At 42.4% G+C, this 15456-nt stretch overlaps 1 protein-coding gene and 1 pseudogene across 5 annotated transcripts in view; one reads left to right on the top strand and one right to left on the bottom strand.

The window, feature by feature from the left end:
• The first annotated feature begins 273 nt into the window (after window positions 1–273).
• LOC123855096 (vomeronasal type-1 receptor 4-like) lies at window positions 274–1376 on the top strand (annotated as a pseudogene). The gene has a single exon (XR_006793443.1). The product of XR_006793443.1 is annotated as a vomeronasal type-1 receptor 4-like (transcript).
• The window catches only part of LOC123856093 (serine/threonine-protein phosphatase 2A 65 kDa regulatory subunit A alpha isoform), a 48828-nt gene continuing 34682 nt past the window's right edge, over window positions 1311–15456 (bottom strand). The window contains exons 13-16 of one of the 4 annotated variants that reach the window (XR_010408296.1): window positions 14504–14646; window positions 11949–12040; window positions 10327–10398; window positions 1311–9409 (exon numbers count right to left, since the gene is read on the bottom strand). Coding sequence is in view for 2 of the 4 variants with exons in the window: in XM_064581780.1 (XP_064437850.1) it covers window positions 10379–10398; window positions 11949–12040; window positions 14504–14646 (255 nt within the window). In the remaining 2 variants the exon portion in view is untranslated. Of the gene's footprint in view, window positions 10399–11320; window positions 11795–11948; window positions 12041–14503; window positions 14647–15456 lie in introns of those variants that run through there. The other 3 variants (XR_010408297.1, XM_064581780.1, XM_045892219.3) reach the window with 3 other exon arrangements.

Raw genomic sequence — 15456 nt, 5'->3', positions numbered from 1 at the left:
ACTTTATAAGCCATCCTGGCACATTATGCCCCCAACCTTCATAGGTTTTAAGTTTGAAAGCTCCCTGTTCATCAACAGTTCTCATATACACAATGAAGTCTTACTGAATACTATTTGTTGATTAGGGTGTTTTAATTCCACTATTTCTGGAATTTTGACACAGCACAACCCATTTCAAGTCTCTGCTCTGCCCTAAGCAGATTTTGACAAATACTTAACCTCTCTGTGTATCTGTTCTCTTCATCTTTTAGTTACAGCCACAGTGGTGCCAGCCTCATAGATTCGTGAAGCATGAAGAAGTTCTCACATGGGTGCCTTCACAGAAGTGATTTTACCTTATAAGGGCTCTTTAAAAGTTACACATTCAACCTGCGGAAAACTCTTAGTAAAAGAAAAACATTAAGTCAACATTTCTTAGTGGAACTAATAGTAAGTGGAGAATAATGGATTTCAGTTGACATGATACACCTAACCTGCGCCCATTCAAGATCCTTTAGCTCAGAAGATAAACTTAGTCACTGGGAACTGACAAGATGACTGTTGGGGATTTGGCAGTGGGGATGATTTCATCATAGACTATGGCTGGAATCCAGGGCAATTTCTCTCTTCTTTACCATTATATCATCCTTTATTTTACTGGGTGCAGGCCAAGGTCCATAGATTTGATTCTCAAGCCCCTGATTATAGCCAACTCCTTGGGCTTTCTGCCTAAAGGAGTCCCCACATAACGATACCTTTTGGGTTGAGACATTTCCTCAATGATTTTGGATGCAAACTTTTTTTGTATGTTCACAGAGTGGGCAGGGTTGTGTCCAAGGGTAGCACCTGCTTCTGGAGTGTCTTCCAGGCCATCATGCTCAGTCCCAGGAACTCCAGGTGGAGAGGGCTTAAAGCGAAAGCTCCCAAGTACATAAGCACCTCCACAGCCCTGTGCTGGATCCTGCACAGGCTGGTAAACACAATTTTTCTTATGTGTATCACCGGTAAATGGAGCAACAAAAACATCGCAAACAGATTTTGAATACTGTTCTTCGGTTCGTCATGACAAAGCCAGAGACTCATTGTATGCAGCATTGTTATCATCCCCTGATGTGCTGTGTTTGGGGCTCAGGCTCTGGGCCAGCAGCCGCATGGTTTTTATCCTGGACAGGCACAAACAGAAGGTCCAACACATTCACAGGACCAGCGTCTCCTCCACATCATCTGAGTCCACAGCCACCAAAACCATCTTTCTCCTGGTGAGCACCTTTGTCTACTTTAACATCCTCTCCTCCATCTTTCAAGTCATTATGTCTGTTTTTGATAATCCCAACTGGATCTTCGGGAGCACCACTTCAGTAATCACAGTTTCCCAACTGTCTGTTCATAAGCCATGAGCACAGTGTATCCATGCTCTGCCTTGCCTACATAATACAAAGTCCCTCGTCTAGGAGGAAAATGTAAACTGAGGGTTTCACCCAATATTCAGTCATTCATTCACTCATCCCCCTCAAAATCGTAGGAAACAGTGAAATTACAAGAGTGGTGGTAAACACACACACGTGCACATATTTGTATATTATAAAATGTGTGCGTGTGTTTACACATTCATGTGTGTTCATATCAATCTGATTATGATCACCCACCCACAATAATATTGGAAAATTGTATATAAGAATGTAAAATTCAAAATACTTATCTTGCCCTTCTAGTTGATTACCTTAACATATATGAAATGTATTTTTCATTTATGTACTTTAGTTCTTATGTCCTAGTTCTATCTCTTGATAAAAATATCTAAATGAATGTAGTCAAACATTTGACTTTAACAGGATTAGTCTTTCATGTTTAACAATGGGCAAATTTGGAAAACATTTACCAACTTATTATGTGTGCTTCATGGTACCTGTTCTAGTTTATTCTAGGTTGACTTCTGTGTTAATAATTCCACATTTTACCTTTTTTGAGGTGCTGTAGATTTAGTATCTTAGATTTCAACCCAGAATTTGCACAATACTTGTAAAAACAACCTCCACCTTGACAATATAAGGTCACTGAATACTAACCTATTTACCTTCTTACAACTAATTTCTTTTAGTTGCTGATATGTATTAAAAAGTATTTTTTATGCATAGCTCATGAGTGCACCGCTCACTCAAATTTCACAAACTGAACACACTTGTGTATAGATCCTAGATTAAAAAAGAAAACACTGATAACCTTATGGATGTTTCCTCATGCCCTCCCAGTTACTATCCCCAAGAGTAACCACTATTGTGACATCTAACTGCATACATCAATTTCACCTCTTTGTAATTCAAATGAACAGAATCCTACAGCATGAACTCTTTTGTATTTGGCTTTTAAAATTCCTTGTTTGGGGGCACCTGAGTGGCTCAGTTGGTTGTGTCCAACTCATGATTTCAGCTTAGGTCATGATCTCATGGGTTGTGGAATTGAGCCCCATGTCAGGCTCCATGCTCAGTGGGGAGTATGCTTAGGAGTCTCCCTCCCTCTCTCTCTGTCCCTCTCCCCACTCGCATGAGTGACCGCTCTCTCAAGTAAATAAATCTTTTTAAAAAAATAAAATTCCATGTTTGTTAATTTATCTGTTTGGGTTTTTTTCATGCTATTGGTGACAGAATTCCATTGTGTGAACATCAATTTTTTTTTAATCAATCAACCAATTTAATCATTCTTCTGTCCATGCATGTGAGTGGGTTTCATTTTGGGGCTATCATGAATAGATAGCACTGGTATGTAAATTCTACAATGTGGCTTGGTGATACATGTATAAATTTCTTTTGGGTACATATTTGATAGAGGAACTTTTGGGTCACAGGTTTACATCTACTCAGCTTTTGGAGATAACAGCCAGTTTTCAAGAAGTTTGTACAAATTTCATACCCACCAAAAGTGTATGACACGCCTGGTTTATACACAACTTTATCCATGCCTAGTATTTTCTGTCATTTTCATTTTAGTCTTGTGGTTGGTGTGTGATGTTAACCCAGGCAGTGAGAGGCAGGCCTGAAACAAACAGCTTGACTAGTTTGTTTTTATTCTCCTTCCGGTAGGATAACTGAGGAGTTATCAAGGCTGACAGAAACTGGGTGAATGAAAAGCATTATACCTACATTTCTCTTACCAGTGAACAGCCAAAGGCTGTTGGAAACAAGGAAATGTGCCTGTGAGGGTGGTGTCAGAATGCCCAGAACCCTCCTTTCCCCAACAGACACAGTGATTCAACAACAAAAAACAGATGCATTCCTTTTGTTTGAAAGCCATAAACTAGTTGAGAGGTTCCTGCATCCTGGGTGAGCGTCAAACCAGTCACACTGAGGCTGGTAGGAAAATCTGAGACACTCTTGCCATAATCCCTACCCCTGGCACAGCTCCCAGCGTCCCTGAGGGAAGAAAGAGCTGTATCACACAACCAAAGTTCCAACTTTTCCAAGGGCTGCCCAAGGGATTGGTTTGTCTTCTGTCTCAGAGGGCTGATGGAACCTGGTATACTCTAGATGCCTGGAGGCCAAGGGAATAAAGAGAGGTTTAAACAAGCATATAAGCAGGCAACGTAACTCCTCTTCCAGCTCAACGCAGTGTGAACAGAAGAAAAAGTTTAGATTCCACATTCTCCCTGGGCAGAGAAGAGTGGACTGTATGTCCAAAGTCCCAACTTCTCTGGGGGATGCCTGAAAGACTGGCTTCTGTCTCACCTCTCTCAGACTGACAGGACTCAGCATATTTTAGATGTCTGGGGCCACTACAACAAAGATAGTAGTTCGGACTACTGTGTGAAGATTTGAGAGGCTCCCAAAATCTACAAGCCCAGTCCATGAAGACTGGTACAGGTGGCTGTTTTTTCCCTAATGCACAGATACCAACACAGAGTCAAGGAAAATGATGAAACAGGGAAACATATCTCAAACAAAGGAAGGAGATAAATCTCCAGAAACCAACCCTAATAAAATGTAAATATATGATTTACCTGACAAAGAGTTCAAAATAACCATCACAGGTTACTCAATCAAGTCAGGAGAACAGTGCATGAACAAAGAGAATTTCAACAAAGAGAAAATACAAGTATCAAACAGAAATCTTGGAGCTGAAGAATCAGAACAAAGGAACTGAAAAATTTACTACAGATATTGAACAACAGTCTAGAGCAGAAGAAAGGATGCACATAGGCTGAAAGTGAAGGAATGGAAAAAGATATTCCATACAAATGGAAACCAAAGAGAGTAAGAGCAGCTATACTTACATCAGATAAGACAGATTTTCAGTCATTATCAGTCATAAGAGACAAAAAACGTCAACATATAGTGATAAAGGGGTCAATTCATCAAGAGGCTACAACAAATATACATACATATAACCCAGTATTAGAGTACCCCAGTATTTAAAGCAAATACTGACAGACCTGAAGGGAAAAATGGACAATAATACAATGACAGTAAGGAACTTCAATACCCCATTTTCAACACTAATGCATCATCCAGCAGAAAATCAGCAAGGAAAGAGCAGACATGAAGAACACTATAGACCAAATGGACCTAACAGACATATATAGAACATTCCATCCAACAGCCCTAGAATAAAATCTTTTCAAGCGTACATGGAGCATTTTATAAGGCATATCATATGTTGGGCTATAAGGCACATCTTAACAAATTTAAGAAGACTGAAATCATATCATGTATTTTTTCTGAAACATAATGGCATGAAACTAGAAATCAGTAAAAGGAGGAAAACTGGGAAATTCACAGAAATGTGAAAATTAACACACTCCTGAACAATCAACAAGTCAAAAAAAAATCAAAAGGGGAAATCAGAAAGTATACTGAGACAAATGAAAATGGAAACACAACATACCAAAAGTTATAGGATGCAGCAAAAGCAGTTCTAAGAGGAAGATTATAGTAATAAATACCTACATTAAGAAAAAATATCTCATATAAGCAATGTAACATTATGCCTCAAGAAACTAAAAAAAAAAAAAAAAAAAAGAACAAACTAAGACTTAACAGAAGGGAGGAAATAATAAGGAGTAGACCAGAACTAAATGTAATAGAGACAAGAAATACAATAGAAAAAAAAAATCTGAAACTAAGGGTTTTTTTTTTCTTTAAGAAAATGACAAATTGTTAGCTAGACAAACCAAAAAAAAAAAAGGGGGGGGACTCAAAAAAATTGTAAACGAAAGAGGAAACATTACAACTGATTCCACAGAAATACAAAGGATCATAAGAAATCACTATGAAAAATAATATGCTAACAAACCAGATAATCTAGAAGAAATAAATTCCTAGATACATACAAGCCTACCAAGACTGGATAATGAAGAAACAGAAAATCTGAACAGACCAATAACGAATAAAGAGACTGAATAAGCAATCAAAAACCCAACAAAAAAAAGCCCAGGTCCAGATCGTTTCACCCGTGAATTCTACCAAACATTTAAAGAATTAACACCAGTTCTTCTAAAACTCCTCCAAAAAACTGAAGAGGGGGGAACACTCCCAAACTCATTTCACAAGGTCAGCATGACCCTGATACCAAAGCCAGAGAAGGACACTATAAGGAAACAAAACTACAGGTCAATATACCTGATGAATACTGATGCAAAAATCCTCAACAAATTATTAGCAAACCCAATTCAAAAGCACATAAAAAGTTCCATACACCATAATCAAGTAAGATTTATCCTTGGGATGTAAGGATGGTTCAACATAAGCAAATCAACAAATGTCATAGACCACATTAACAGAATGAAGGATAAAAATGATGATCATGTCAGTAACTGTAGAAAGCACTTAACAAACTTCAAAATCCTTTCATGATAAAAACTCTCAACAAACTGAGTATAGAAGGAATGCACCTCAACAAAATAAAGGCTATATATGAAAAGCCCACAGCCAATTATCACATACTCAAGAGTTAAAGTAAAGCTTTTCCTCTGAGATTAAGAACAATGGTGCCCACTCTCATCACTTCTATTCAACACAGTACTAGAAGTCCTAAACAGAGGAAATCTGTAAGAAAAAAAGGCATCCAAATTGGAAAGGAAAAAGTAAAATTATGTTTGCAGATGATAAAATCTTCTATGTAGAAAAGCCTAAAAATTCCAGAATAAAACTGTTAGAATAAATGAATTCACCAAACTAGCAAAATAAAAAGTCAACAGAAAAATCAGTTGCATTTTTATATGCTAGCAATGAACAATCTGAAAAGGAAATTATAAAAACAATTTCATTTACAATAGCATCAAAAAGAATAAGGAATTAACCAAAGGTAAAAGACTTCTACAATGAAAACTACTAAACATTTCTCAAAGAATTAAACATATAAAATAAATGGAAATGCATCCCATGTTCATGGATGGGAAGACTATTGCTAAAATGTCACTACTACCCAAAGCAATCTACAGATTTAATGCAATCCCTATCAAAACCCCAATGATGTCTTTTGCAGAAATAGAAAAACCCATCCTAATCTTCATATGGAATCTTAAGGGACCCTCAATAACCAAAACAATCTTGAAAAAGAACAAAGCTACTGTACTGAACTCACTTTCCTGATTTCAAAACAAAGCTCCTGTAATCAAGGTAGTGTGGTACTTGCCTTTATGGTCAAATGATTTTTAAGAGTGCCAAGGCTATTCAAGAAATGGTACTAGGATAACTGAATACCCACAGGCCAAAAAAATGAAGTTGGATTCCTACCTAACACCATATACAAAAATTAACTCAAAATGCATCAAAGACCTAAAACTCTTAGAATAAAACATTGGTCAAAACCTTCATGACATTAGATTTGGCAATGATTTCTCAGATATGATACCAAAGGTACAAGTAAAACAGAATCCTACAATAATACTTGGCCTTTTGTGTCTGGCTACTTTCATGAGATGTTTCCAAAATCCATCCATGTTGTAGCATGTATCAATACTTCACTTTTTCTAAATGATTTATTTTGAGAGAGCGTGAACAGGAGGAGGAACAGAGGGAAAGAATCTCAAGCAGGCTCCCTGCTGAGCGGGGAGCCCTACACAGGGCTCTATCTCATGACCCCAAGATCATGATCTGAATCAAAATCAAGAGTCAGACACTCAACTGACTGAGCCACCCAGGCACCCCAATCCTTCATTCATTTTCATGGCTAATACCCATTATATGGATACACTACATTTCATCAGTTGATGGACATTTGGGTAGTTTCCACATTTTGGCTATTGTGAAGAATGCTGTTATCAGTATTTGTGTATAAGTTCTTATGGGGACATAGGTTTTCAATTCTCTTGGGTATATACCTAGAAGTACAATAGGTGGGCAAAATGGTAACTCAGTGGAACTGCCACATTGCTTTCCAAAGTGATTGCACCATTTTCCATTCCCACTGGCAGTGTATGAGGATTCCAGTATCTCCACTTACTTACCAACATTATCTGCCAATGTACAGACATACAAATTATTTTTGTATATTTGTGTCCTGCAATCTTACTGAACTTGTTTACTGTTTTTTTTTTTTTAGTGGATTCCTTAGGATTTCCTATATACATGATCATGTCATCCGCAAATACAGTTCTACTTCTTCCTTTCCAATCTGCATGCCTTTTCTTTTATTTTTTTGCCTAATTACCCTGAACTACTACTACAATGCTGAAAAGAAGTGGCAGGAGTGGGTATTTTTGTCTCGCTTATCTTATATGGTAAGAACCCAATCTTTTACCATTATTATGTTATGTGTGGGTTTTTGTAGATACCTTTTACCAGGTTATGGAAATTCCTATTTCTAGTTTATTGAGTGTTTTTATCGTGAAAAGTGTGGATTTTGTTAAATGCTTTTTTTTTTTTTTAGCATCAATGGAGATGATCATGTTGTCTTTTATTGATAGGGCATATTACACTAATGCTGGCCTCAGAATGAGTTGGGAAGTGTTCTCTCCTCTTCTACTTCTGAAAAAGTTTGTGAAAAATTGGTATTAATCCTTTAAATGTTTTGGTAGAATTCACTGAAGCCATCTGGGCCCAGACTTCTGTGGACAGTCCTTTGATTACTAATTGAATACATTCCATATATTCCCAAGACACTATTTCTGGCTGTGGTGTGTATTCCATGCAAGAGGGATAAAAACTCTTAAAGTCTAAGTGGGGGTTTTGCTACTATAGTAGCTCAGATCAGGTTTTGCCCCAAATAACTCATTAAAAAGCCTACCATGGATTTCTACATTTTGCATCATGGTTAAGAGATTAGGACTCCAATTTCCTATAGGGCCAGCCATGCCCTGCTTCTTCTCATCTAGCTTGTAGGGCCAGCTTCCGTCCTTGGCTGGGCCCTAAAAGGATCTTAAGCTACCAGAGGAAATTAAGGCATTTTTTTCTTCTGGGAGAGATTTGTTGAGTTCTGATCTGGTAAGTCCGTAAGAGCCCACATCAGACACCCAAAACACTCTGGGTCTGTGTCCTCATCTGGAAAACATAGCTGGACAGGGAAGAACTAAAGGGAGTGGCTTGAGTGGGGATTTCCTCGAGACAGGAGGGCTGATGACAGGGCATGTGTTGAGACTTCATGTTTTGATTAATCTGAAAAGAGAAGAGCAACAGGACCTTCCTTCCAGCTGCTTCTCTTGTAACTTCCTGTGGGTTTGAAAAGCAGAAGTGGCCTCAAAGCCACCTCCTCAATGTCTCTGCATACTCTCCTCAGCCCCAGACCCACCTTCCTTCCCTTGCCCCCAGGACCATCATCCCAGCCTCCTCCGCGGCACCCTGACCTCATCTGACCCTGGAAAGATCCCCTGCCCCCCCCCACCCCCAGCCAAGTCTTACTCCATCTGGTCCCTCTGGGTCACATTCAATCCCTTCCCGGTATTTGGAGGCTCATCAAGATCTGGCCCCTACACACTTATCCATGCTCCCCTATGCCACTCCACCTCTTTCCCCACTCTCCGTACTGAATTACTTCTGTTTCCCAAGAAGCGAGGAGGGAAAGCTTTCCAGGAAGAGGTTCAAAGGCTGGAGATGCTGAAGTACATGTGGGTTTGCAGGAACCCTCCTTTCCCAGGTGAATCTCAGAAGCCTTGAATCCTGGTTGCCAAGATGACTGCATCCTTCCCTTTACTCCCCTATCCAAGTGTCACCAAGTCCCAATCTGTCTCCTTGGGAAGCTTTGTTTCCCTTTTTACCTACAACCTCCCCAACTGCATGGTACCTGCCTCCAGCTCAAAACTCCTCTCTTGCTTAGACCATATTCTCCCAGGTTTCCTGGCTTCAGGCCTCCCCCTTCAATTCTGATACTGTCAGTCCTTTACCAAAAACCCGTGTGGCTGCTCTGGCTTCCAGGATAAAGTTTAAATCTTCAGCTTGCTCCAAACGCTCGATATACTCTGTAATCGGCCTTGTCTCCTTATGCTGTTGATGCCTCCACCTGCCTGTAGCAGAGCAAAGATGGAGCCCAAAGTTTCTCTCTGGACCATGTGTGGCCGACTGTCACATTGGCATCCCCCAGTGAACCACACCTCTAGGTTTCCACATCTTGCGAGGTCACCTCCTGCACTGACTCTGGACTTGGCCACGTGACTTGTTTCAGCTTGTGATGCAAGCAGAGGTTTGAAAGCACTTGTAAACTGGGACTTGTTCTCTTGGAAACAGCTCTGGAACCATAAGCCATCAGATAAAGAGATCCAGCCACCCTGGGGAGGCCACAGTGAGAGATGGTGTACCAGGCCTCAGCTGAGGTGGTACTCCCAGACATGGGGGTGAAGAAGTTGTCTTGAACATTCCAGCCCCAGTAGATACCGTATGGAGCAGAGGAATCTTCCAACTGAGCTGAGCTCAGACTGCAGAATTATGAGGAATAATACATTTTCATTGTTTTAAATCACTAATTTTTGGGGGTGGGTTGTTATCCAGTAAAATATAAATGAAACACGATGGAGCATTCATTTGAATGTCCTTTTAGGAATTAGTGGTGGATTGCCAACTGAACTTTCATTCATCAGGCTGACCACACTGCCCCACCTCCCAAACTCATCAATTCTTCACTCAGTGAGTCCTTCAAGTATTTATATCCTAGGAAAGTACGGTACATTTGTGTTGGGTGTAGGGTGGGGGACCAAACTTAAACCACAGGTCCTTCTCTTATGAAACTAACATAAGCGAATAATGGGAGGAACAGGATCTCCTACCCCTCATCCCCCAGAACAGTTGGGCCTAACAATCAGTAAGGATTCAGTAACATGAGGGCTGAGCCAGGAATATCACTTTGCCACCCAGTGCCAATTTCCCCTCCACCCTGTTGAGCAAAATTTCACTCAGTATCACATCCTTTGTGAAACCTTACACGTACCACCATCCACTAAGTCTCCTGCTCCTCTCTCCGGGGCTCTTTGGCCCCTGCATCAGTTAGAATTCGGGTGACCTGCAAGTGATGAAACCCCAAATGAACAGTCACTCAAACAGTTTAACTCTCCCAGGTAACCAATATTGGTGTGGGCTTTCACAGCACCAGGGACCCAGGCTCCTCTTATCTTGTTCTGCCACCTTGCTGGGCCTATGCTCCTAAGATCACTTCCTGGCCCAAGACGGTTGCTCCCGCTCCAGCCATCTGGTCTACAGTCCAGATGCAGGAAGGAGGAAACGCAGGGGGCATATACCTCCTCCCTTAGGAACACTTCCTAGAGGCAGCACACACCACTTCTGTTCACATGTTATTGGCCAGAATTTAGTCATAGCACCACACTGAATGTCCAGAGACCTGGAAAAATGCCTTGAAGTCAGGCACACATGTGCCCTGCTACAAATCAGTGTCTCTATTAATTAGTGAAGAAATGGGAGCACAGATATTGAGGGAAATGGGTTCCCATCTTGCCAGTCCCCTTCCCATTCCCTGTTACAACCCTGATTTTCCTGGGACTTCCTCAGGGACAGAGCCTGACCCACAGGGGGCTCTCCAGCAACTTACAGCTGACTCCAACTGACTGCTTCTCACATGCCATGCAGCACAGTTATCCACTTTACATGTATTAACTCATTTAGTCTCACGCTGCGATTTAGATTCTATCATTATTCTCATTTTAAAGGTACAAAACTGAGTTAGAGAAACTGGGTAACCTACTAAAGGTCACACAGCCATTAATTAAAAGAACTAGGCTCTGGACCCAGGCAGTCTGACTCCAAGGCACCTGCTCTGAACCACCACATACTTGACTAACGTCTGTGAAACTAGCTGCACCACCGGACTCTCCTAGCCAGAAACCTCATGGACTCTCTATCCTGGAGGCCAGCTGCACTCCTGGTGTGGCACCCCCCTCCATGCTATTGACTAAAACCAGAGCACCAGCTATTTCTAGACCTTTATTTCTCTGTGAAAAGGGAAAACAGGAATAAAATAAAAACAGCACAGTTGACACACAAAAAAAACCCACTGGGGGGGTGGGTATAAGGAAAGGAAGAAGGGAGAAAGGAGGTGGAGAAGTAGATGGGGTAGGGGGTCCCCATTACAGCAGCAGGAGCCAGTGACCTGGGACGCTCACATCTCTCCCCTGCGAGCAGAAGTGGCCCCTTCCTCCCAGGGTCACTGCCCTGTCCCACCTGGGCTCCCCCAAGCCTCTTGGGAGGTGGGCAGTGAGAAGTCAGATTCCCAGGCTGGGGAGAGGAAAAACCGTGCTGAGGGAAGGGGCCTGGGGTCAGACCATGCACAGGGAGTGACAGCCAAAGTCCCCCCACTGTCTCCCCAAGGAAGGGACCTGGGGGGGGGAGGGTGGACACCAGAGGCCGGCGTTGGCTCCTCTTCCAGCATCAGGCGAGAGACAGAACTGGGGGAACAGGAACAGGAGGGAGTCAGAACCACAGCTAGCCCTCTGCCCATAAGTGCTCCTGCATATCCCCCTCCCAGGAGCTGCTGTTCTCAGGCCTAGGCCCATCCTTGCAGACCACCCTCCCAATGGGGTCTCCGAGTTCACGCCTTACCAGTCAGAGCTTCCTGGGCAAAGTATTTGACATCCACATCCTGATCCTGGGTCAGCTTCTCTAGGATGGGCTTGACTTCGCTCTGCAGCGTGCTGGAAGGACAAAGGGAAGGCAAGGAAAGGGGTGAGCCAAGCTGGGCAGGAGGGCACAACGCAGGCAGAGGGCTCCTGGGCAAGGAGGGGTTCACACACACAGACGGCATGTGAGCCCAGAGATGAAAGTACTTTGTAGGCTGGAAGTCTAATAACAAACTAGAACAGAGGTCTCAGTGATCCAGAATAGGCAAAGGGAGGTCAGACAGTCTGGGAAAGTGGGGCACAGAATAACAGGACCCACAGGTCTCTGAGGCTCAGCAAATGGATGTCTTTATTTAAAGTATTTACTGAGGCCTACTCTGCATTAGGTTGAGCAGAGTGGTAAATCCAACACCTGATTCTTGCCCATGGAGAGCTTGGGCTAGAAGGAAGACACAGACCAAACTGACCATAAGTAACAGAGAAGCGTCAAGTGCCAAAGAAGTACCTGGCCCAATGGGAGCCAAGGGGAGGTATCTACTCTCACGTAAGGGGCCCTAGGAAATCTACCTGCACTGAAAGTCAGGTGTTTGGGAGAAATGAAGGCATGTCCCCTTCAGTTAACAAACTGTTCCTCTGCCCCATACAACTACCATTCTTACTTCTACCATCTAGATCCGTTTTGCCTATTTTTGAACTTGATATAAATGGAATCACAGACTATGTTTTCTTGGGTCTGGCTTCTCACTGAACATGAGGTTGGTGAGAATCATCTGTGTTGTTAAGCAGAGCAAGAGTCTTCATCACTGAACAGTCTCCAATTGTAGGAACAAACCACAGTTTATCCACTGTACTGTGGACAGGCACTTGGGCTGTTTCCAGTTCATGGCTAACATGAAGAAAGCTACCACAAACATCCTTTTGCTAGAAATAAGCACTCACTTCTCTTGGATATATGCCCAGAAATAGACATGTTGTGCCAGCTCACAGTGAACACATTCTTAGCTTCGTTAGATTCTACCAGTTTTCAGTGACTGTACCCATTTACCACTTACAGCCCCATCTGCTGTGTATGAGAATTCCAGCCATTCTACCAACACCAAATGACCCTGAGTTTTTTTAAGGTTAGCCATTCTGGGGTGTCCTTTTCTCTTCTAAAGATTTTATTTATTTGACAGAGAGCGAGCGAGGGAGTGCACAAGTGGGGGATTGGGAAAGGGAGAAGCAGGCTCCCTGCTGAGGGGCTCGATCCCAAGACCCCAGCATCATGACCTGAGCAGAAGGCAGAGGCTTAACCGACTGAGCCACCCAGGTGCCCCCTGGGGTCTTTTCATTTACAATTTCCCAATGACTGATGATGCTGAGCACCTTGTCATGTACATATTGGCTACGAGGAGATCTTCTTTTGGAAGTACCTGTTCAAGTTGGGTTTTGCCTATCTCTTGCATTTGTCTAATTGACTAGTAGGAAAGTACTCTGGATGAATCAGTCCTTTGTCAGAAAAATGTATTACAAATACGTCCTCCCCCCATCAGTGGCTCACCATTTTACTCTCATAATGTTCTCCCTCAATGAAGTTCTTTTACTCAAGGTGAGCTCATCAGCCTTTTCCCATGGGGAGCTATTTAACAAATCTGAGCAATTTAAACAAATCTTTGCAAGTCTTAAAGATGTTGTCCTGTTTTCTTCCAGAATCTTTACTTATTTTTCTGATTCTGGTCTGTTAACTCTAATTTGCTTATGTACCCAAGTGGGAGGTTCCTCCCACCCCCACATGCATATCCAATTGACCCAGTCATGTATGAAAATACCTACATCTCCCTCCTGAACTGCAGTGGTACCTACTGTTATATACACATGGGTCTGTTTCTGTGCCCTTGACTCTGTTTCTTTGGGCTGTATCATTGTGCCAACACCTCACTTCTTAATTACTGTGGCGTCCTAAGTCTTGGTATCTGGTAGTTGAAGTCTTCCAACTTTTTTCTTTTTTAGGACCACCTTTGCTACTCCAGATCTTTTCATTTCCATGTTAACTTCAGAATCAACTTGTCAAATTTTCAGTAAAGGATTTGCTAAGACTGACTGAGATTATAATGAATCCATACATAAATTTGGGGAACCATCCCATGCATGAATATTAAGCAGATCTTTAATTTCTCAAAGCAGTGTTTCATAGTTTTCACTAAAGATGTGATACACCTCTCATTAAATTTATTCCCTGGTATTTGATGATTTTGGTGCAACAAATTGCATACATATGCAAAAATAATTTATATTTGTTAATTTCATTTTCTAACATGTTGCTACTAGTATATAGAACTGCCACCCCACTGTCCCCTCCCACTATGAGATAGGCCATGGGAATTCTCATTCCACATCTGAGGAAACTACGACCTTGGGAAGGTGAAGAGATAAGCCAAGTTTACACAGTAAGCGAAGACATACACTGGGTCTCAAACCCTAGGCTCCAACTTCAAAGGTCAAAGATTAGGATGCCTAGAACCAGTCCCACCAGCGTGTGAGGGAGGATCCAAGCCTCACCTGTTGTCCAGGATAGGCCCTATCTTCTGTAGGGACTTGGCCACATTGAAGCGGACGTTGGCGACAGGGTCCCCAGCCATACGCAGGACTGTCGGCAGCATGTGCTTGGTGGTGATGTCCTGCCCACAGACCTCAGACAGCACCTGGGGGCGGTGAGCAACAGAGGGGTGATTATACAAAGTTCATGGCTAACTCCCATTTCCCCCTTCCTCTGACCAGGCCACCTCAGGGATGAACAGGCCTGAGGGTGACACTGGGCAATATGGGGGATTCTGAGCCCAGGTTCGCCCACCCTGGGGTCAGCTGCTTCTCCTGAAACTAACATCTCCACTAATGCCAAATACCACTGTCTCCTTGTCCTGGAAACCCCCAGCCCAGACTCTCCTGGTCCCATTCCCCCATCCTCAGAATTCTCTTTATCTTCTGGGGATGGGCTTGATTCCTAACCCTTGGCATGCCTTCCTTTAGTGTGATGGTCTCCAAGGTGAGATGTGGGAAGAAATCATCAGAGAACACTCAGTTCTACCTATATGTTTTTAAATTCTATCTTTTAATTTTTAGTTATGTGTATGGTTTATTTAAATGAATAGAAAGGAACCCTTGCTGCATATTACATTAACTGCTCTAAACCCTTTGCACGTACGGCCAGATTAATCTTCACCACCTCATGAGTACTGTGATTACCAGCACGAGTGCTCTACTAGTAAGAAAACTAAAGCACCCGAGCAGTTAGGAAATGTCCCAAGGTCCGTGACTAATATATGGCAGAGCTAGAATTAAAGAGTAGGTCTGACTCCAGAGCCTGCACACAAAACCAATGATCATAAACAAGTATACGTATACACTTTGTGGAGGAGAGGGATGCTTGGAAAGGTTTGGCAGTCACTGCTCAGCAGGCCAAGCCTCCCTAGTCTTGGGGTTCCCACCATGCAGGTCCCCACCCCCTGGCCTGT

Source organism: Mirounga angustirostris, unplaced genomic scaffold (assembly GCF_029215605.1).
Source record: "Mirounga angustirostris isolate CCGP_5_RB_7025 unplaced genomic scaffold, mMirAng1.0.hap1 SCAF_16, whole genome shotgun sequence".
In the NCBI taxonomy this organism is placed as follows: domain Eukaryota; kingdom Metazoa; phylum Chordata; class Mammalia; order Carnivora; family Phocidae; genus Mirounga; species Mirounga angustirostris.
Note: the sequence above shows the minus strand (reverse complement) of the source record. Positions and strands in the feature narration are given on the sequence as shown.